We start from the raw sequence: 22,353 nt of genomic DNA, 5'->3' as shown, positions 1-22,353 counted from the left end.
AATTAATATAATTCTGTGAAGTTCTTACTTTCAGCAATTAATGACTATGAATGATATAGCAATCAGTGGTAAAACTAAACCTTGCCTGGAGCAGTCACAATTTTTGACCCTCTTCAACCTGTTTTATTGGAACTTAGCCCTCCTACATTTTCTCCTGTCAGCATGTCCCTGATGCTCAGATCTAAAGTAATCAGTTTGTACCTTTAAAAATACATAATTTTATTTTGAAACAATTTCAAACTTACAGAAATGTTGAGAGAACAATGCAAAGAACTCCCATATATCTTTCCCCCAGAGACCCAGTTCAATTCTGTTAATTGTCCCTATTAATATCCTTTACAGCAAAAGGATCAATCTGGGATCATGTGCCACATCCAGGGGTCATGTCTTGTCTCCTTCATTGTGGGACAGACTTCAGTCTTTCCTCAAGTTTCATGTTTTTCACAGTTTTGAAGATACAGGGCAGGCAGTCACTTTGTACAATGTCTATTAATTCGGGTTTGTGCAGGTGGTTTTCTGGATGTAGCTCCAAGTGACTTGTGAGAGCTCAATATGTGTATCTCTTCCCAGTGCTGTCTTCAGCCTTGTCAGTTGGTATTTGAAATTGGCCGTGGTAGGATTATTTACACCATGGAAATAAGGGAACACTATAAACAAGAGCTTTTTACCCCTGGATAGCTGGTTGTTCAACATTTAGCAGCCTACCACTGAGTTAGTAGTGTGATATTTCTTCATAATTAAACCCAGTTATGCATTTTTGGCAGCAATATCATTGCATCCTGTCAGGTGGCAAACTATGTAGATTTTTACATGAATCACTCGATTAAGATAGTGTCTGCTATATTTCTCCATTGTAAATTTATTTATTTTTTCCTTTATAATCAACAAATGTCCTATGTGGAGATACATTAACTATAAAAATAACCTATTTCTCATCCCACCTTCACCTTCTGGTTTTAGCATCGATTGATGATTCTTGCTTGAATTATTATTATGGTGGCTGTCAAATGGTAATTTTTCTAACTCTGTCGTTCCTTCTACATTTATTACTTGGCATTCTACTTTATGGAAGAGCTTTCCTTTAATTATTTACTTATGGATTTCTATTTTTTTCAATTTGTTGCTGTCATTATTTATTTTGATATTAGATTGACTTCAATTTGGCCAGGGGAGCCCCTTTGAGCAGTGTCTTTGTCTTTTTGGCATGTCCTTATCATTCTCTGAACCCTTCCTTACTTTCTGGCACAACAAAATGTTTCCAGCTTCAACTTGTACTTCCTCTGCCTCAGGCCTGGAATGAGTCACTTCTTCAAGGAGAGTGGTATATAGAAACCAAGATCTGAATGCTGGATATGCTCATTGCTATTGTGGTGTTGCTGCCCTGGGGCCTTCTCAGTGGACAGAGCTAGAAAGTGTGTGTGTGTGTGTGTGTGTGTGTGTGTGTGTCCGTGTCCTTTTACATTTATATTTATTTCTTTAGATATAAGCCATGAATTTGCAGTGGAATTTGCAGAATTTCCAATTCAGATACAATATCACAGAGTTCATTTTATCTTTTCTTCTCTCTATATCTTCCTTCTCTATCACTGAAAAATCTGGTTCCTATTGTCCTCAATATACTTATTCAATTAATCCTCTGTATGTAGCCCATCTCCCATCCCCTCTGGGCTGCACCCGGCCCCCTGCCCTAAAATTGCCTTCGAATGAGTTGCCATTACTGGCTGTTGCTGGGCTGCTCCTGCTGTTCCATTCCAACAATGCTTTTGCAAGTGCTGTTATTACCAGCCCCTGTCAAGCTGCCTCGATTTGTATTTTGAGCTGCTTTGTAAACTCTGAGGTTGGTACTTACATTTAGTGTTTTCTTTGTTATTTCAGCTTGGTTTGCACGTTATCTGCACTTAGCAGAAGAGAAGCATCAGGTAGCTACTGTAGCTTAGTAACTTGCTGTTCATATCTTCTGATAGTGTTACTTGTATTTCGAGGAGATCTTGGGAGAGAGAAACAACCTAGAGAAGATTGGAAGGAGGCAGAGATAAGGAAGAGAGGAAGTAGGGAGGAAGTAGGAGATAGCCGAAAGGTAAATGAAACGAATGCTACTAGTACTCTTGCCCCTGGCTTAACATAGTCTTTACTCTGTCCTGGTAAGGAAAGAATACATTCCCCTTAGAAAAATTCTTAAAGCAGCCGTTATTACTGATTCAAAGCCCTTTTCCCTACGCCTGTATCTTTTGGCCCTCTAGGGTTCTGGTTCACTCTGCAAGTTTACAGCTACTTTTTTTTTGCTTTGACCATTGGCTTCTAGGCCTGTGTTATTATCAGCTGCTTACTGATCTTTCTCAGGATGTTCCCAGGCACTTCAGGTCCAGCGTTCTATCTTTCTTCCCAAATAAATTTCTCTTCTTGCATATCCTGGCTGATTAATGGTTCTGTTCTATCAACTTTTCAGTCTTCCTTCACCTTATTCACTGCCTTCCCCCTCCCTTTCCAGCCCAATACAGTTTCCATGAAGCTTCATAAATACCTTTCCAGCACACACTTTCACTGTCTTTGAGTTTCTCACATTTTTAAGATATCAAGTAACTTCACTTCCCTTGGTCTTTTCCCACATGTACACATTGCACAATATTCAAGGGAGAGGTAAAGGGAACAGTTAATAACTGGCATTTCTATCTCTTTCTTCTCTAGGCAGAGAAGTTCACAGCTTTTCTCTGCACCTTTTATTTTCTCTTTTGCCCTTTCTCCTCTCTGCTGTAATTCATTTTCCTCCCTCCCTCTGCCATTCTTAAATGATCTTTGTTCTATGGCTCATTCCCTTAGTCTCTCCATGCCTCTTAGGGTAATATAGAAAGAAAAGGGTCAGAAGATTAGACTTTTGAGTCTTGCAGCTCTGCTGAGGTGTGTTCTTCATGACCAGAAAGCATCAGAGCTCTGTAGAGCATATGGGAGGTATGGCCTGTCTGTCCCCTTTAGTAGTCTTGCCGGAGAAGGTCAGGAAGGAAAGGGGCCTGTTTGTACGAGACAGAAATCTTCTAGGCTTTGATGAGTGTGTTAAGAAGAAATCCTAACAGGCAGTTTCCCAGAGAGTGGGCATTTGGAGGTACTGTGGAGAATATAATTAACCTCGTAGTCAGAAGGTCTGTGTTCTAATGTCAGCTTTGCCTCTAACTGGCTATGTGACCTTAAATAAGTCCCCTAGGCCTCTTTATATTTCTGATTCCTTGTTTCCAAAATGAATATTTAGCATAGATGAATTCTAAGGTCCTGCACAGTTCTGATAGATTCCAATAGAACTGAGTAACTGTAGTGTTAAAGATAACATTTTTTCTCCATTTGAAAGTCCTTTTGTTTTTTGACCTGCCTGAAGGCAATATACTAGTTTTATTTTTCCTGTCTTGCAAAACTGATACTTGGAGAAAATTCAAGGGAATTTATTTAAATATAATTAAATACAATTACTTTTTAGTAATGTTTTATGACAGACTTAATCTGCATTGAGCACATTTTAATTTCATGTGGGATTTACATTATGTTTCTACTAATATTTCTTTTGGATAGCCATTCTTTCACCCACCGTAGTCTCTGAAGAGGAGTCTTCAAGCATTTGCCTATTAATCACATGGTTTATTATTTTCCATGTTATACTTTTTGTATTGAGAAAAACTTAATACCTATAAGTGAAGAACCTCAATTGTAGTCTTTTAGGTACTTGTAAGCTACATGATTACTAATTTTTTTTCTAGAGTATTTCAGTGGGTGAAAGAGGTTACTTCTTTTTCTTTGAGTTCTTTGTTTATACTTCTTCCATTAGGTAGAATCTTGTACAAAGTTTTCCCTTTTTTCATGTGCTTTTTGTGTTACAAAAGTCCTGTGTCTCCATTGTATATTAAAATGAATTTATCAGAATATTTATGTATCCATACTAATGGTAAAGTATTTGGGTAAAGTAGAGTATTAAAACTAAGTTAAACCACTAATTGCAACTTAATAATTACTGAGGTAGTTCTTAAAAAAATAAGACCTTAAAAATATATAATTAACCATAATAAAATCGCTAAAATTTTGATCCTAGATTTTGCTCAAAGACCAGGTGATTTTTTTTAATCATTTTTTTAGTAAGTTTATTTATTTATTTATTTTGGCTGCGTTGGGTCTTCGTTGCTGCACACGGGCTTTCTCTAGTTGCGGCGAGTGGAGGCTACTCTTCGTTGTGGTGCGCAGGCTTCTCGTTGCGGTGGCTTCTCTTGTTGCAGAGCACGTGCTCTAGGCGCGCAGGCTTCAGTAGTTGTGGCATGTGGGCTCAGTAGTTGTGTTTCACGGGCTCTAGAGCGCAGGCTCAGTAGTTGTAGCGCATGGGCTTAGTTGCTCCACGGCATGTGGGATCTTCCCGGACCAGGGCTCGATCCCGTGTCCCCTGCATTGGCAGGTGGATTCTTAACCACTGCGCCACCAGGGAAGTCCAGGCCAGGTGATTTTGACCAATAATTGTTTGGTAAGTTAGGGCATGTCTCTTAGAATTGCTATTTGTAAGACCTTGAAACTTATAAAATAAGCTGAAGTAGGACATTGATTTACATGTTTATTTTTTACGATAGATATTATATTTCTGAATTATTTATTGTAAAAATAAGGTAGCGATTAAAATGCTGAGAAATAACTACCAGATTTAATTATTAACAGATCATAATTTCTGCTGGTAACCTATCCAGAATAAGCTAAGTCCACATAACATGCTTCACATATTTTCCTTTTTAGATCAAAGAAAGCAAAGAATTCAATTGATAAATCAACTGAGACTGACAATGGCTATGTATCCCTTGATGGGAAAAAGACTGTTAAAAGCAGCGAAGATGGAGTACAAAGCCATGAACTTCAGTGTGAAACTCTTCGGCCAGAAGAGGCAACCTGGAACACAGGAACACTGAGGAACATTCCCAGCAAAGTAAGTGTGATTTTTAAAAGTATTTTGTGTGATTTTATGTTAGTTAATGGGAAGTGACTTAGACATAGTAGTTGCCCTTGAGTATATGTATTTTCTCCAGAATTTATTCTGTGAGCCTTTACAAATCACACTGATGAAGCTGAAAATCAGATAAAGTAGCGTGAATAAACCTGATTTCCAGTATAACTTGGCACCTTCTGAATTGATTGCTGGCTCCAGTTTTTCTGAAATGTTAAAGCACTTTATAATTTATAGTTGATATTTGTTCAGCGTTACTTTTTATTTCCCCGTTTCTGTGTGTGTGTAAGAATCCATTTCAAATGGAACATCTAGACACTGAACTCGGACCCTGGTCTCCCATTAATGTTCTCTGTAAGAAACTATTCCCTTGTTTTTCCTACCTGTGTTACCTTTGGTGTCAGCACATTTGTTTTGCTTTTAATTTGGAAAAAAGTCCTACTGAGGAAATATTTGCTAAGGATAACCATGGTCTGTTTACTTTTCCGGAAGAAACCCTGGGTTTATTGTAACAAAGCTTAATGTAATATCTTCTTTCTCTTTGTTTCCCTGAGGTTTTTTGGTTAAATAATCTATTCTTCTTTTTTTTTTTAAATCTTTATTTATTTGTTTGTTTGTTTTTAATTTTTGGCTGTGTTGGGTCTTTGTTGCTGCACATGGGCTTTCTCTAGTTGAGGCAAGCAGGGGCGACTCTTCTTTGCAGGGGGCGGGCTTCTCACTGTGGCTTCTCTTGTTGCAGAGCGCGGGCTCTAGAGCACAGGCTCAGTAGTTGTGGCACATGGGCTTAGCTGCTCTGTGGCATGCGGGATCTTCCCGGGCCAGGGATCGGACTCGTGTCCCCTGCGACGGCAGGCAGATTCTTAACCACTGTGCCACCAGGGAAGCCCAAATAATTTATTCTTTAAAAGCTGTTACAGTAAAAAAAATATATATATATATGGTCAAATTAAAAGATGTTACCTTTGTTACATTTAGGAACGTAAGCATGAACACGTGTGTTGAGGAAAGTAAAGGAAAAAAAGAGGATTCTCTATTTTGAGTGAAGTATGTGTTATTGCTTGACAGTACATGTATTTTCAGTACCTGTAGCTATATAATAAATAGCATGGGGCAGCAATGAATCAGAGTCCCTTACTCTGATTTTAGATTTTTGAGGCATTTAACTCTCTGGTAATGTGAGCCTCACATCACTAGCATCAGTCAACAAATAAATTAAGTTTTTAGCCATGCAGTTTTCAAACACATTTCCAGGTATGTATTACCTACTAATGTCATATAAGAGGAACATGAAAGTATCAGTAAAATATCTGCTCTGGAGTCTCTCAGTTTCAGAACTTCTGGAATCTGGTTATCTCTAAAAAATCAGTATTTACATGGTGTTGTCTGACTGATACGTGTTTCATTCAGCTACCAGTCACCTCCTCATTGTCTCATAACCCATTATTAAATCAGTGCTGGTCTTAAGATTGATAGCATTTTTAGTTTGTGAGAATAATGTAATTCATTTTAGGTCTCTCAGGCTTCCTTTAAAGGGTCTCTGTTCTGCTTTTATGCTATTTTACGTTCTCAATTTTGTAAGCCATTTCAGATCCTTTTGTGAACAGAAATGTTATAGAACAATATTTGACAAATGACTATTGAGTTACTTTAGTCACTGATTTAAGACATTTTTTAGAAAATCAGGTAGTACTAATCAATTACTCTGAGATCTTTAGAGGTATTTGAAGGTATCTGTGTATATGTGTGTATAATTTAAAATTTTGCAGTTTTAAAGCTGCGAGGTTAGTCAGAAATTACCAACAACTCTCTTTTTATACTCCTAACTTAGGATACCCAGAGGACAGTAACAAATGTCTCTGATGAAGTCTCCAGTGAAGAAGGTCCAGAGACAGGATACCCACTGCGCCGTCATGCAGACAGGACTTCCGAGAGCATTCTTCGGAATAGAAAGCCACACCATTATAAGAAACATTACCCTAATGAGGTATATACTTGGCCTTGCATCTGTACATATATATCTATTTTGTATGTTTTTAATTTACAACTTTTTTCAACAAATTTATGATTATTGAAATAACAGATATTTCCCATCAATCTCGATATCTTACTGTTATATGATCTGGACTTACAAAGAAGCAGTTTTAGATTAATGTATTTCACACATGATAGCCACACACTTGTATTCATTTTGTGCATTATTTCTGAAGACTCATACATTGAGTTTGTTGTTTCCTTTTAAAGAAGATCCTGGAGAGAGAATCTGTGAACTCCTATGTTAGTCTTTTCCACGATTTGAAAGGCTTTATAACTTCTAGATTGTAGCAAAGTTATTATTCTAAATGACTTCCTTCATGTTACTGTCACCAGTTAAGTCACCCATGTTATAAAATTCAATTCCTTTTTCTTCTTTGATTCTGTTTTTCTTTATTAATGTCTGTTTTTCTCCAAACCCTTTTCCAACTTTACCACATCTCTTGAAGTTATTATAGCTCTTGAAATATTTAAATAGAAAAAAATTTTCATTCAATTGTATTTTCACATTTTATTCTAAGGACAATACATTGTCTTGCTTGAAGGCACATGAATTACTTTTTACATCACTTTTTGATAAACATTACCTTCTACTCTTTTTGTACTGTATTAGAATATATTTTTTTTCTTGATGATTTAGGGTCAAACTTGTGAAAAATCTAATATTATGCTGTGCTGGAATATGAATAGCTTAAGAGTTTTAAGATTAGAAGAGTTACTTGTTCTTTGTACACTCTTCTTTGTGGTTTTATCTCTAGTTAATCTTTCTACGTGACTACAGCTGTTTCTTCTCTCAGTGGCTGCCATTAGAAAGACACTAATGCCAGTATGTCTATTCATTGCCTCTTCTTCCACATTATCTGATGTACCGTTTAGTGTTCCTAAGCCAGTTAACCATGCTTGTGAAATTCAAAGTCTTATTCCATGCACAGCTAGAAGTCTGTTGGTCCTGGAAAGAATTCAGGACCTCCTATAGAAGGAGGTCTCCACTCTCCTATAGAATAAATTACTTGGCTTTAGAGGTACTTTTCTCTCCCCTAATCTTTACTTTTCTTGGTTTGCAACTATATTTTGAAATACTGAGATTCTTGAAGGGCAAAACATTATTCTACTGATCTTAACTTTTAAATAAATGTTTCTTAAAATCTTCCAGATTCTAAGTAAGGCTGATAATTAGCTAGTAGGCATTGGTTGTTTTAAATCTTTTTAAACGTGATATAAAAATTACTTAAAAGTAAAATCTGGTCTTCAAATTCTTCATCTGTGAAGTGAGGAACTTTAGACTAGAAAATATTTAAAAAGCTGTATTTCAGTTCCAAATTTTTTTACTCTCAAGTCAAACCACCTTCAAAGTTGTTCTTATTTTTTATTGAAAAAGCAAAACACAACCTCCTTTGAATAAGTAAACTTCAGACAGAGGATTTGTAGCGTTGTTTTGCATCTATATGTATTTATTACTATACTCTTCAAATTACTGGTGATACTGTTTTCTTTTAGGGTGAGGCACAAAGAAATCATTTGGGGAAGCACTTTGTGCAGGGGTAAGACTGGTGGGCCTCACTTTAAGAGTACTGGTCAGGGACCCAGCCATTTGTTGTAAGCCTCCCAGATGTCAGCATCTATAGATATACTTTTTAGGGGCATTTAGTTTTTCAGGAAGAATCATCCAATCTTCTGGTGGCATGGGGGTGGTAGATATTATACCACGCTGTCATGGTGTTTGGCACCAAGGGGTTTGGGGATGAGGTAGTGATCTTGCCATTCAGTGTGTTGGACTTTCTCCTAACCCTCCTCCCTCTTATCCCTCAACCCCCAAACCCTACCCCCACCCTGGTTTCTTGCCTTTTTCTACTATCTACTATATCTGATTGGCTTCCTCCAGCCTCTTGTTGGGAAGATGGTAGAATTACTTGGCTATCTGAGATATAGGAGGTGTCCTGGGGAACCAGTAGCTCTGTTTTAGCACTTGTCCTGTTTCCTAGCTCTGTCTTGCTTTGTTTAACTCTGCAGGTATCTTTAATTTTTATTCCCTATTGTGGATTAGCTTTTCATCTGATGAAGGCAGCATTTGATGGAAAGCATAGTGAAGAAACCATGGGCATGGAGTCAGACTACTTAAGTGACTTTGGAAAAATTATTTAACTTACCTGAGTCTCAGTTTCTGCCTCTGTACAGTGGGGAGGGAGGGAGACTGGCCTCATCAGATTGTTAATTTTAAATAAGATTATGCATAATTGCCACGCACAAAGCATTTCTGTTATAAATGTTTATTCCCTTCATCTATTTCAGTTCAAATAAATAAACTTTCTTAATATGATTGTATCCTCAGTTTTAGCTATCTGTCTAAAGATTTGAAATAAGCAGAACAAATTGTATTAAATGAGCTATTAACTTGAGCTATTTTCTTCAGTTCTAAAATTTCCTATTTTTTGGCTTAATTCAGCAATTTGTAGTGAAATTTGAAGTGGCCACTCACTACCTAAATACTGCAGATAAAATTCTGTTTGAAATGTAAGCAATTATAGGCAATAATTTTTAGATTTTACATTTGTAAAATGGCCCACTTATTAATCAGTATTTGACAAAATACATTTATAAAGAATTATAGATATTTCTTTATCCCTGAAATCACCCATTAGTTTCACTTAAACAGTCATCAGGCCTTTAATCCTATTACTTATTTCTGTATCTGATTAACAAGTCTGCATCAGAAATTAGTTATAGATAATAAGATAGTTTTATCAAAAATTTTCGATTAGCAATTACTGATTACTTAATACAGTCTGTGTCTTGCTATCTAATGAAAATTGTTGTGATGAAAACTGCTTATGCTTTAAATATTCTGGTTGACATTAGTGAATCGGAAGTATTTTTGGAGTGCTTTTCATGAAAGAAAACTGACTAATTTTTACGCTTTTCTCTTTCTGTATTTTTTTTTCTTTCTTTTTTCATTTTCCTGCTCAGCTCTTTTGGAAAATTTTTACTTCTCCCTCAAACAACCCTCCTCCCACAAATACTCTTAATCAGTACACTAAATATATATTTAGTATCCCATTCTAATATCAATAAATTAATTATCAATAATATATCTCATTCATTTAAGACATCTTGTTACCTGTGCTAATGATGGCAAAAAAAGTAGTGTTTGGTTTCTGTCTTTCATAGACTTATAGTGTATTTGAGAGTTATGATTTATTTGAGGATATGAAATACATGAACATCTAACACAGACAATATTACAGATGCCAGACAACAATGCAAAATTGATCATCAAATGAATATAAATAATAATAACTCGCTTCAGGGACAAAGTAATTGTTCTAAATAGAGAGTACCTTTAAACTAACATTTGTCGAGCGCCTTTGTTCTAGGTTTGTATTAAAAGCTACAGTGCTCATTTAATTTTTAATATCTGTTTAAGGTAGGTAGTTTTATTCCCCATTGGTAGATGGCTAAACTAAGACTCAGAAACAAGGTAAGACGGCTCGAAAGGGGTAGAGATGGTATTTTCCTGACACTTTGTTGAGTAGGCTTTAAAGGAGAGTAGGATTACAGTAAGAGGTAGGAACATGATCAGAGACTAGAGTGGCAAAGAGCAAGCTGTGTCTAGAGGCTACGACGTAGCCCAGTGTCACTGGAGGAGAAGTGGAGAACAGGATCCGAAGTAGCACATTTGAAGGCAAGCATGCTCGGTGAAGGAATGTGAACTTTATGCAGGAGAACAGTGGGAAGCCACAGAAAGATTTTTGTCTGAGGAATGAAAAAATAGCTTCACTGTGGGTAGGTTAATCTGGAAAGAGGGGAAGGCCTTTCAAGTAGGGGTCAGTCAGGAAGGTCTTAGAGCAAACAAGGTGTGAATGATGAAGTCTAAACTGTGGTGATAACATGGGAAATGGAGAGGGGTAAATATAAAATATTTTAAAGTAGAACAGACAAAATCTTAGTGACAGAGGATAGCTAAAAACAAATCCAAAAATTTCAGCATACTTGACTACGTAAGGATGGCTATTACCATTCTTTATTTAGGAAAGATTATTTGGAATTAATTTAAATTAAAATGTAGTCAAAGGTATTTATTTTGTACATTAAAAACTCTTAGGAAAAAGTAAATTGATCAGAAATTATTTAACTTGTGCCTTTTCGTTTTTCACTTTTTTACAATAGATTAAGAAACATGAGTTGGCAGTTATCTTCCTGATATAGATTATTTGTTAATTTTAAATCAATTTATTGAACTTCTGTTTGAAAAACAAAAACAGTAGATACATGAAATCTATTGTTGCTAAAAAAAAAAAACTAAGAAAAGAACTCCATTAAACACATCAATTAAAGTGGGTTAACATTCACTGACTATGCAGTCCATATGGATTTAGGCTAGTCTCTGAATTCTGAACTTTGTATAAACTTTAAGAGAAAACAGGCACAACTTTTGCCTGCAAAATAACACTTGAGCTGAGATGTGAAATCAAATTTTGATATGAGGAAATTTTGTTTCTCCTTAAAAAATATTATGTATTTTAATGCTTTGCTATTTATTTCACTGTCATTTGACAGTGTGTGTGTTGTTTTAGCAAAAAGTAGCAATATATATTTCTGATAGAATCCTTTGAGTTGGAAAGGGTACATAAATTGTATTAATGTCAAAGAATATCTTGATTTCAGGATGCCCCTAAATCGGGTACTAGTTGCAGCTCTCGCTGTTCAAGTTCCAGACAGGATTCTGAGAGCACAAGGCCAGAATCTGAAACAGAAGATGTATTATGGGAAGACTTGTTACATTGTGCAGAATGCCGATCATCTTGTACCAGTGAGACAGATGTGGAAAATCCTCAAATTAATCCATGTGTGAAAAAAGAATATAGAGACGACCCTTTTCATCAGGTTGGTTTACAGTGTTGGATTATGTGGGGCTGTAAGTCCAGCTCCTTTGAATGTAAGTACAGATTTTACAGAGGTGAAGAAAAAACTTACAATTAAAATAATGTTCCTATATTATTTTTATTTTCATGTGAGCTGCGGTCTGGCTTCACTGGAACATAGAATCTCAGTATTTGTATAATGATTGTGTCACTCACCTTGCAAACATATATTCCTGAGAAATTGTCAGTTAATAGAGTTTTGTAAGTCAAATTGTACTTTAGATGCATTAGTCCTTTTCTCACTCAGCATACCTCACGGTCAGTTTCATCTATACCTGTGGCCTTAACTCCACCTATAAGATTATAATTCACAAATTCACATCTCATGAGTATCAGATTTGTATCTCCAAGTGCCTATAGTAATGCTATCCAACAGAAGTTTAATGAGAGTTACATACGTAATTTAAAATTTCCTGGTAGTCTCATTTAAAAACATTTAAAAAGGTGGAATTAATTTAAGTATGTTTTGTTTAACCCAATATATTCAAAATATTATCATTTCAACTTATAACTAGTATGAGAAATAGTAATGAAATATGTTACATTTTTTAATACTTTCTTCAATATCTGTTGTGAACACTTAACAGCATTTGGACTAGCCACATTTCAAGTAATCACTAGCCACATGTGAGTAGGATACCATATTGGACAGCACAGGTCTATAGGATATCTTCATTTGAATGTCCCACCAGTACTTCACATTTACCAAATACTTCGTCTTCCTTCATAAATCTGTTTTTCTTATGAATGACATCTCCATCCACTCACTCGCCAGTTCAGAAACCTGGGGGTTACTCTTCCTTACCTTCTTCTCTCTCTTATCCAACTTCTCATCAAATCTTAATAATAAAACCAACAAGTAAACTCTTAGACAACTAGAGATGGAAGGAAACTTCCTTAATCTGATAAAAGGTAACGGTCAAAGAACCTTCTAAAAACCTGTCATACTTCATGATGAAATTTTAGGATCATTTTTATTAACGTCAGGAACAAGAAAGAGATACCCATTATCACTGCTTTTTCTATCAAAATCCTACCAGCATGTATGTTTGTTTGTGTTTTAGTTGAACTTAGACTGATTTAAAGTCCACATTCAAGAGCAAAATGTCAAGAATAGCAAAAATAAATTTGAAGAACAGAGGACTTTTCTTACTGAGTATAAAAATTTACTTTAAAGGTGTAGTAATTAAGATGGTATGGTACAGCTGTACGCTATAGACTGAATATTATGTCCCCCCCAAATTGATATGTCAAAGCTTAATCCCCAATGTGATAGTATTTGGAGATGGGGCCTTTGGGAAGTGATTAGATCATGAGGGTAGAGCCCTCATGAATAGGATTACTGCCCCTGTAAAAGAGGTACCTTAGAGAGCTCCCTTTTCCCTTTCGTCATGTGAGGTTACAACAAAAAGAGAGTAGTCTGTGAACCAGGAAGTGAGATCTCACCAGACACCAAATATGCCAGCATCTTGATCTTGGACTTCCCATCCTCCAGAACTGCGAGAAACAGATTTCTGTTGTCTGTAAGCCGTTTAGTCTGTGGTACTTTGTTATAGCAGGCCAGACAGCCTCAGTGTGTAAACAGATAGACCAATGGGACAGAATAGAAAACCCAGAAATAGATACCTGTTTGTATGGATCCCTAATGTATGACATAAGTGACATTACAAATCAGTAGGAAAAGGGTGGACTGTTCAGTATATGGTTGTGGGTCAAATAATTATCCAAAGACAAAAATTTATTCCAGATAGTTCCTAAGTGTGAAGAAATAAAACTTTAAAATATTTAGAAGAAATTATAGGAAAAAAATACTTGTTACTTTAAGTAAGAAAAGAATTTTTTTCTAGCTCATTAAAGAAAGTTTACTTAAAAATATTTAATGTTTCTTTATTAAAGGAGAACAGGCAGGATATAAGCTCTGTAAACTTTCCGAAGAAAGAACATTGCTAGCATTCCACATGGAGAAATTATTGCCTCGTATGAGAACCAAGCCTTTAGCCTCTTTCACTTTACCGGTGGCTGCGTATGAAATATTTTTCTTACAAGATCATAATGCATAATGAGCTTTTGAAAATTAAAATTGTAGATGATTTTTTCTCACTGCTTCATTACTATATTAGTCAGGGAGGAGGTTCATGGTTAATTCTCAGGACAGGTTTACGCAAGGCATACCTTGTATTATAAGCAGGGTTTTGCGATGCCTCTCAAATTATACTACATGGAATGTCAGCTCGGGCCACACTGTCCTTCATAGATAAGCTTTCTTCTCAGATTTTCAGGTACTAGGGTAAAAGTACCAATGGAGGCTTTTGGATTAAGCCTTTTGTCTTTTCATCCCAGGCTTCATCCAGCATCAGGAGGGGCTCACGTGTGAATATGGACATCCTAGGGTCCAACACCCAACTTCCTTCCACATCCTTCCAAACCAAATTCCTTGGCCACTCCTCTGGCCCAGATATATACACACTGGTGGGGTCCCTCTCCAGAGGGACCTGGGCAAGAGGCCTGTGCAGATCTAGGAAGGCAGCTTGGGACCAGTAGGATAGGGGATTCTAGGTCCCATGGATCCAGAAGGGTATGGGTTCCAGATATGCATATCCCCAACTCTGCAAACTCCTTACTTCACAGGGAGGCGCACCGCCTCTGAAGTGCAGAGCCCAGAAGAGGGAACCTGGCTCCCTCCATCTGGGCTAGTGCTAATCAGATTTAGGAAAACTTGACTTAAACTCTCCCAAAGCCCAAAGCTTGCTGCATAACATCTGTTATTTTCTCCGGGTTTGTGTATTCATGGTCCCCTGCTCTGGCTAATCTCCAGGCAAGTACTACTTCTGTTTCACCTCACACCAACCCAAATTTGAAATGCTACTACTTGGCACATTTTTAGGAAAAAATATTCTCATATCAAACATCTTATTTTTAGTCAGTTCTACTGAAGACTCAGTGTTGAACAGTTCTGTCTTTATCTCTGCTTCCTCCTTCCAAGGAATAAAAAGAATTCTATTCTTGTTATCAGAAAAAGGGTTGTGAGAGAGTATGTGTAATGAGATTGTAACACGTGTGTCTGTACACAAACACGTAACTAAAGTTCAGTAGAAGAGGAACAGACACATGGGGTTCAGCTGAGGCATATTAATGGCAGACTAATTGACTGAAAGTCTACAAGGCACAGAGGGTCCCCAGGGCCGTTGATTCCTCTGTCCTAAGTCCTAGTTAGAGTTAAGTTTTCCTTGGACACCACAAAATGTTTCTGATGAGAAACACCATCATCCAATCACTACCTTTATTTGAGCTAGCTGGAATTTCCATTCCTTGCAAAAAATACTGGTTTGTTTTTCACTATTTTAAGAAAAGAATTTTTTAATGCTCTTATTGAAAGCTGATGTTAATATAAATCTGCACAACTACTTTGGAGAGCACTTTGTTACTTTATAATAAAATTGAAGGTCTACATACTATAAGACTCTTCTCACTCCAAGGATACTTTAGAAGATGGGCACAAGGAGACATATTGAAAAACGTTCATTGCATTGTATATGATAGTGAAAGATGGAAAATAATGCAATAGCCATCAATAGTGGAATTAATAAATCATGGCATATGATAAAACAATATACAGCATTGAAATTGAATGAACTCAGTTACATATATCAAAAAGAATAAATCTTGTGAATATAACTTTGAATAAAAAAAGCAAGTTGCAGAATTATACGTACAATATACCATTTATAATGAAGTTTTAAAACATGCAAGGTTATATATTGTTTATGAATAAAAGCATATGCAGTAAGCATATAAAAACATGCAGGGGAATAATGAACACCAAATTTAGGATAATAGATCTGGGGAATTAAAAAGGGAATGAGAGCAGGGAAGGGTACAAAGTAAGTTTCAATATTGCCTGTAATTTTTGTAAATTAAAATACCTGGAGCAAATGGGGGTAAAATAAATATATGATAAAGCCAAGTATTATTATTCTCGATCTGATTGAAATGTTTCTCTTAAAAATATATCCGTTCATTTTGGCTTCAGCTTCAGGAAAACTTTTAGGGGAAAGAAGCTTTGCTAAGAGGGCCGAGGGGTGAAAATGAGGAATGAGGTTTAAGAAGCATGGCCCTGACAGGTTGGAGAAACTGAAGGAATGTTTTGGTCCCCACCTCCTAAATGTGAAGATGTGAGATACTTGAGCACTTATGTGCATAGGAGAAAAAACAGTAGGGAAGAATTGAAGAGGTACAGGAGAAGTTGTTGAATGATTAGGGTTCTGGAGGGGAGGCATGATTCTGCAGGTCGAGGAACACGTCCTCTGCTGAAATAGGAGGAGGAAGAGTGCACGAAGCAGGTAAGACCACGAGGGAGTTACTGCCTGATGATCTCTGTTCTTTGATGTGCAGGAGGCCAGGTGGTCTATTAACAGTAAAGAAGTGAGATGATAGGATAAGGGGCTTGTGGATGGTGGTGAAGGCTTGACATTTTCATTTGTGGGAAATGGAGATGGTGGGGAGAGAGTTTGTGTTTGCTTGTGTTCAAGCCAAGTAACACATTAAAAAGAGTCACACTGCCACGTGGTTGAGGGTCCAGTTGGAATCTGAAACTATGAATTTGTAGTTGCCCGTTCTACATAGTTGTATGCTATTCTCTGGAATATAGTTGTAATAATTATAATAGTAGCAAACATTTAATAAGCATTTATTATATATCTTCCACTGTGCAAAGTAATCTAGATGCATTGTCTCATACAATCCACATGACCTATAACAATGTAGGTTATTTTTTGTTTCGTAGATGAGAAAATGGAGGCTCAGAGTTAAATAATGCACCCAAAGTCATACAGTGTAGGTGCTAAATAGTTGCTATTCAAGGAACAGGAGAGGGGATGATATGCTGGTTGAAATAATGGATATGGTAAAAATCTAGACATGTTAGATTGAGAAGGAAATGAAACCAAGAAGGGACTGATAGGTTGAAGAATAGGTATGTTCAGGGAAGAGTGTGTTTTGAATTGTGAAGGTTTGAGAGACCTGGTAAGATGAGAGGTTGTGGCTGGAGACTCATTTCAGATGTAGAGCAATGTGTGGTGACAGGGTCCAGGGTGTGGCCATGGGAATAGCCGCAGCTCCCTGGAATTTAAGAAGTGAAAAACACAATGAACAATGCATGAGAAAAGGGTGTTGGATGAGTCATCTGTGTATTTATCTAAGTCACAGAGGATAATAACTGGAATTGAGGTTTAGGAAAATGCCTGTGAGCCATTTTCCCAGCAGTCCCATAAGTGGCACAGAGGCAGAGACCATGTGTTGTTTTGCTCCTTGTTGTATCACACAGTCCCTGGTACATAGTAGGTGTTTAATATTAGTTGAGTGAATGAATGAAACAAAAATTTTCAAAACATGCCAATTAGGCCTTTCTTAAATGATTAAAAAATTTGTTTGAATGAATGCTCTACAGAATAAATTGGTCCTAAATCTGTCACACCTACTCTGTTTCGTTTTTTGGTAAAATAAACATTTTTTAATGTTCTACTCTGCATATTAATTATAGTATTCTAGGTTTACTTTGGTTTTGCTTTTGGATTATATACTTGATTATACACACATTTTGTATTCTCAGGCTCCTAAAAAATAAGCTCATATTTTCAGTTTTAGCTGAAATTAGCTCCCTTTAATGAAAAGCTGCCTGCTTTTTTTCTTGTTTGACTAAGGTCTATATTAGGTTTGGAGGACCCTTTTCTGCCTACCATGAAGACTGAAAAATTCCTCCTCGTGTGAAGAAGCACTGAGTATTTGAATCAGTGTGTTCTAGTCAGTATGTCACCAAATTTGTAGTTTTGTTTTATTTTCTTGGTAAATAGTTACTGAAACATTTCTAAAAGAGAAAATTTTTCTCCTGTAGTCACGGTTGAGTATATAATAAAATATAAAGCCACATTCAAGTGAAATTAATTCTTCAGTGGGTAAAACCATATTTTAATGGCTACCGTTCCCACAGGTGGAAACTTCAGGAAAGCAATTGTCATGGTGAATTTATCTGAAATAAAACATGCTGCCATTTAAAGTGTTAAGGTTTCCAGGCAGTTGTGAATGAACAGGGAGCAAAGCAGTTGAGATTTTGATGAGTATAAAGAGCAACCATTGAAAGAGTTCCAAATTTTAGTTTGAAAAACGTAACTAAGAAGAATCTATGTCATAAAATTATAAAATGGAACGATTTGCTCTGATGTTTTCTTTAAAACTTTTAAAAAAAGTCTCATGTACTGAAGGCAGTACATATTTGTACAATATTTAAAAAATTGTTTTAACATCTTTATTGGAGTATAATTGCTTTACAATGGTGTGTTAGTTTCTGCTTTATAACAAAGTGAATCAGCTATACTTATACATCTATCCCTATATCCCCTATTTTTGAGTACATTTCACACACACACGCGCCCCTGTATCTTTTAATTAATTGTTTTAAAATTCTCCAGTTTCTAGTTGCTCTGTACTCTCTTGCCTTTTGCCTTTCTGGAAATAGGAAAATGCTATCAAATGCTAGTTAGAAGGTACTGGGGCAAAATGAGTACTTTCGGAAGTAGAGTGAAGAACTTTTTGATTTCCTATTTCTGTCTCTAGATGTACATTCTTGGTATTGTATGTCTTGCTTCATGTAATTCACTGTTACAGACTGAGAATTAAAAAAAAAAAAAAAGCCTGTATATCGGTGTTTTAATCTGTTACCTCTGTGGCTTAACACTCTTTCCATTCAGCTTTTCATACTTGTTCTTAGCTTTTTAGTTCCATTATGTTTCATAATTATTAAAGTTCCAGGGAAATTTTGATATATATTTTGGTGCAAGTTATTTTTATCCCAAACTAGAGTATTTTGTTTGGGGAAAAATTATAAAATGTAATTTGAGGAATTAAATGGATAGTTAATAACTAGTATTTCATAGCTCTTAAGGCTCTCCAGTAGTGAAATATATACTGTGAAGGTTAATGTATATTAAAATACTATATCTTTGGAACAGATAAATTTTTAGTGAAAACCTCTTAGTAGCCAAATAACTAAATGTAAAAGAGCTTTGCCAGTAGCATAACTACTGGCATTATGGTTTGCCTATATAATTGTTCATAAAGAAAATTAATGTGCAAGGTCAGAATAATTCCCATGTCTATTTTCTTACATATTATTGTATTATTATTTTATACCTTTAACTGAAATGAGTCAATGCAACTTTACTTCCCCTAGAGGAAAATATCTTCCTTAAGTTTACGGAAGCATATCTTTACCATATTTCAATCACGTTTTTGACCTCAAAGAATATTCTGAAGTAGATTCTTCTGTTCATTGTTAGAAGTTATTTCAATGAAATATATTATAAAAATAACTTAGAAATAATGTAATATAATAAAACAAATTTAGCAAATTTATCCCATTCTGGGGCTCATCTTTTAGTGTTATTTCTATCAATATCTGATAATGTAAATATTAGTGTTTTATTAATTTTGTTGCCATCTTTAACCCCCATCTATCCTATTTTGAAGTTTTATTCTTTTAATTATAGATCTGAAACAAACAAAAAACCCCAACTTTAAGTATCTGATTTTTTTGTATTAAAGCTTTCAGTTTTTCTTTTTACCTTTTTCTATTCCTTGAAACTTCGAGAGAGACGTTATTCTAGTTGGGAGAGTCCTTCTATCTCTAGGTGCTTCAGTTCGCAATATCTGCTCCAAGGGGGGAAAAGTTAAATTGATCCTTTGGAGAATTGCTAGATTAAAAAATCAGAAAAGTAACTAAATCAAATATTAAGGGTAAGTTTGTATCTCTTTCTGAATGAGATTATATCACTGTTTAGTCCTTCAAAGAGGTTCATATCTCAGCTATCATATTCTTCCGTATTGAATGATCATAAGTTGGACAGTCAGTAGTATGAACAATTAGTAACATGAATTTAATGTGCATTTGTCTTTGAACACTTGTATATTAAGAGTTATGTAGACAGATTGACAACTAAGTGCTTTTGCTGACAAATTTTAGAGTATTTTTGAACAGTAGGTTGCCTAATAGATGTTACAGAAAGTTCTTAATTTATGCATTTTTATAAACGTAATTTCTTATGCCATCTGTTCAGTGTATATGCTAACTGATTTTTTTTTTTTTTTTTTTTTTTTGCGGTACGTGGGCCTATCACTGTTGTGGCCACTCCCGTTGCGGAGCACAGGCTCCGGATGCGCAGGCTCAGCAGCCATGGCTCACGGGCCCAGCCGCTCTGCGGCATGTGAGATCTTCCCGGACCGGGGCACGAACCCGTGTCCCCTGCATTGGGAGGCGGACTCTCAACCACTGCGCCACCAGGGAAGCCCACTAACTGATTTTAAGATAGAATTTTTTTTTTTTCTCGCGCAGGCTCAGCGGCCATGGCTCACGGCCCTAGCCACTCCGCGGCATGTGGGATCTTCCCGGACCGGGGAATGAACCCGTGTCCCCTGCATCGGCAGGCGGACTCTCAACCACTGCGCCACCAGGGAAGCCCTAAGATAGAATTTTCGTGTCATTGAAATTGTACATGATATAGCTTTGTACAGATACATATACTTGTTCTATAAATAAAATGTAGATGCATTCACCAATTTCTGTTTTTTAGTGTAGATAAAATTGGGTGTGTATACAGATATATACACACATATATATCTTATTTATGAAATGCAGTAAATATATTCACCAATTTCTTTTTTTTTTTATAGAGTCATTTACCCTGGCTCCATAGTTCCCACCCGGGATTAGAAAAAATAAGTGCTATTGTATGGGAAGGCAATGACTGCAAGAAAGCAGACATGTCTGTACTTGAAATCAGTGGAATGATAATGAACAGAGTGAGTTTTTAAATTTTATTTGTTTAGACAGTGATTATTAATATATTATATGATTACTGAAATACTATATAACCTACTCACCTCATTTCTTCAACCTGAAAAAGTTAATTTGTATTTAAACCGTGATTTCAACAGTGATTTGTTACCAAATCACTCTCACCGTTTAATGTGTTTCATATTCTGATTAAGAAGAGATGATACAGTCTAAAATTTTCTACTTTTATGTTATTTTTTTTTTTTGCTTTCAGTGGGTCAAATTTAGGAGCTGCTAGATGTATACAAGTGTTGTTGAAAACTTATTTTCCTGTATCATTTATCATGGTTCATTTATTTATTACTACCCAAAACATTAAAAAAAAACTGGAAAATTTGTATTGATGCTTGCCTACCTAAATATATGGAAGTAATGCAACTAGTAAAAATCTTGAGTTATTTGAAATATAGAGTACAAATACTATGGATTTTAATTTCAGTTTCTATTATTATTTCTCTTATTAGATCATTACTACTTTTTAAATTTTACCTGATTCCTCTGGACAACTAAGCATGATTTAAGTTGCAATTTTAAATTTCTTGTGTATTGTTAACTAGAACTTTTGTGCACACATTATGTGGGACAGGAATTAAAATAACTGGTTTCAGAAATTGATCTACTTCACATCCTATTACGTATCTCAGTGTGAGCTATGAAAAGCTATTGACAAGGAGTCCTTAAAGACTTGAATCTAGTTGATATTCTCTACCTTAACTATCTGGGAATTTTTACATACTCTGTAATATCATGATAAAAAGGTAGCTAGATGATATTTAAGATCCCTCCCAGTCCTACCAATTTTATATTTTCCCATTATTTAATTTCCAACTTCCTTTTTTTTATAATTCCCCTGCCCGTTTTCCCCCCTCTTATTTAATTTTTACCCCTCTAGCATAGTCTCTCTTCTGAAATGGTTTCAGAAAAAAATATATATATGTGTATATATATAAAAGGAAATGGTTTTAGAGTTTAAGGACATATCCATTTGTATATTGAACTCTCTGAAGAAAAACACAAATTATAAATTTATCGAGTAAGTATAATTCTAGATTTTTTTCTGTAACTGAATTTAAGTGTATATGAGACCTCCTCATTCTTTTCAATATTGCAGTATTTGTAAGTATTTCTAACTTTTTTTTTTTTTTTTTTTTTTGCGGTACGCGGGCCCCTCATCGCCGCGGAGCACAGGCTCCGTGGCCATGGCTCACGGGCCCAGCCGCTCCGTGGCACGTGGGATCTTCCCAGACCGGGGCATGAACCCATGTCCCCTGCATCGGCAGGCGGACTCCCAATCACTGCGCCACCAGGGAAGCCCTTTCTAACTTTTTAATGAGATAAATAGAATTTTTTTTTCAAGATCCCGGTTAAGACCCGTTAGTAAATCCTTTTGCATCTACTTAGTGAATTAGAGATCTGATAATGAAGTGTTTTTAAAAACTGAAAAAATAATGACTTACAGACTTTAAGTAAATTTAAATTTCATTATTCATGTATTAAAACTAATATATTTTAACAAAATTATTTCATATTGCTATAAATAAAATAATGCTTCATTAGGAATT

General features: G+C 35.8%; 1 protein-coding gene across 2 annotated transcripts in view; it reads left to right on the top strand.

The window, feature by feature from the left end:
- PHTF2 (putative homeodomain transcription factor 2) overlaps positions 1-22,353 on the top strand; it is a 177,745-nt gene that overhangs the window by 82,092 nt on the left and 73,300 nt on the right. For both annotated transcript variants that reach the window (XM_060107588.1, XM_060107587.1), the window contains 4 exons: positions 4,753-4,939; positions 6,786-6,941; positions 11,651-11,869; positions 20,629-20,757. In XM_060107588.1, coding sequence (XP_059963571.1) covers positions 4,753-4,939; positions 6,786-6,941; positions 11,651-11,869; positions 20,629-20,757 — 691 coding nt within the window. The remainder of the gene's footprint in view (positions 1-4,752; positions 4,940-6,785; positions 6,942-11,650; positions 11,870-20,628; positions 20,758-22,353) is intronic.

Source organism: Mesoplodon densirostris, chromosome 9 (genome assembly GCF_025265405.1).
Source record: "Mesoplodon densirostris isolate mMesDen1 chromosome 9, mMesDen1 primary haplotype, whole genome shotgun sequence".
Lineage (NCBI taxonomy): Eukaryota > Metazoa > Chordata > Mammalia > Artiodactyla > Ziphiidae > Mesoplodon > Mesoplodon densirostris.
Note: the sequence above shows the minus strand (reverse complement) of the source record. Positions and strands in the feature narration are given on the sequence as shown.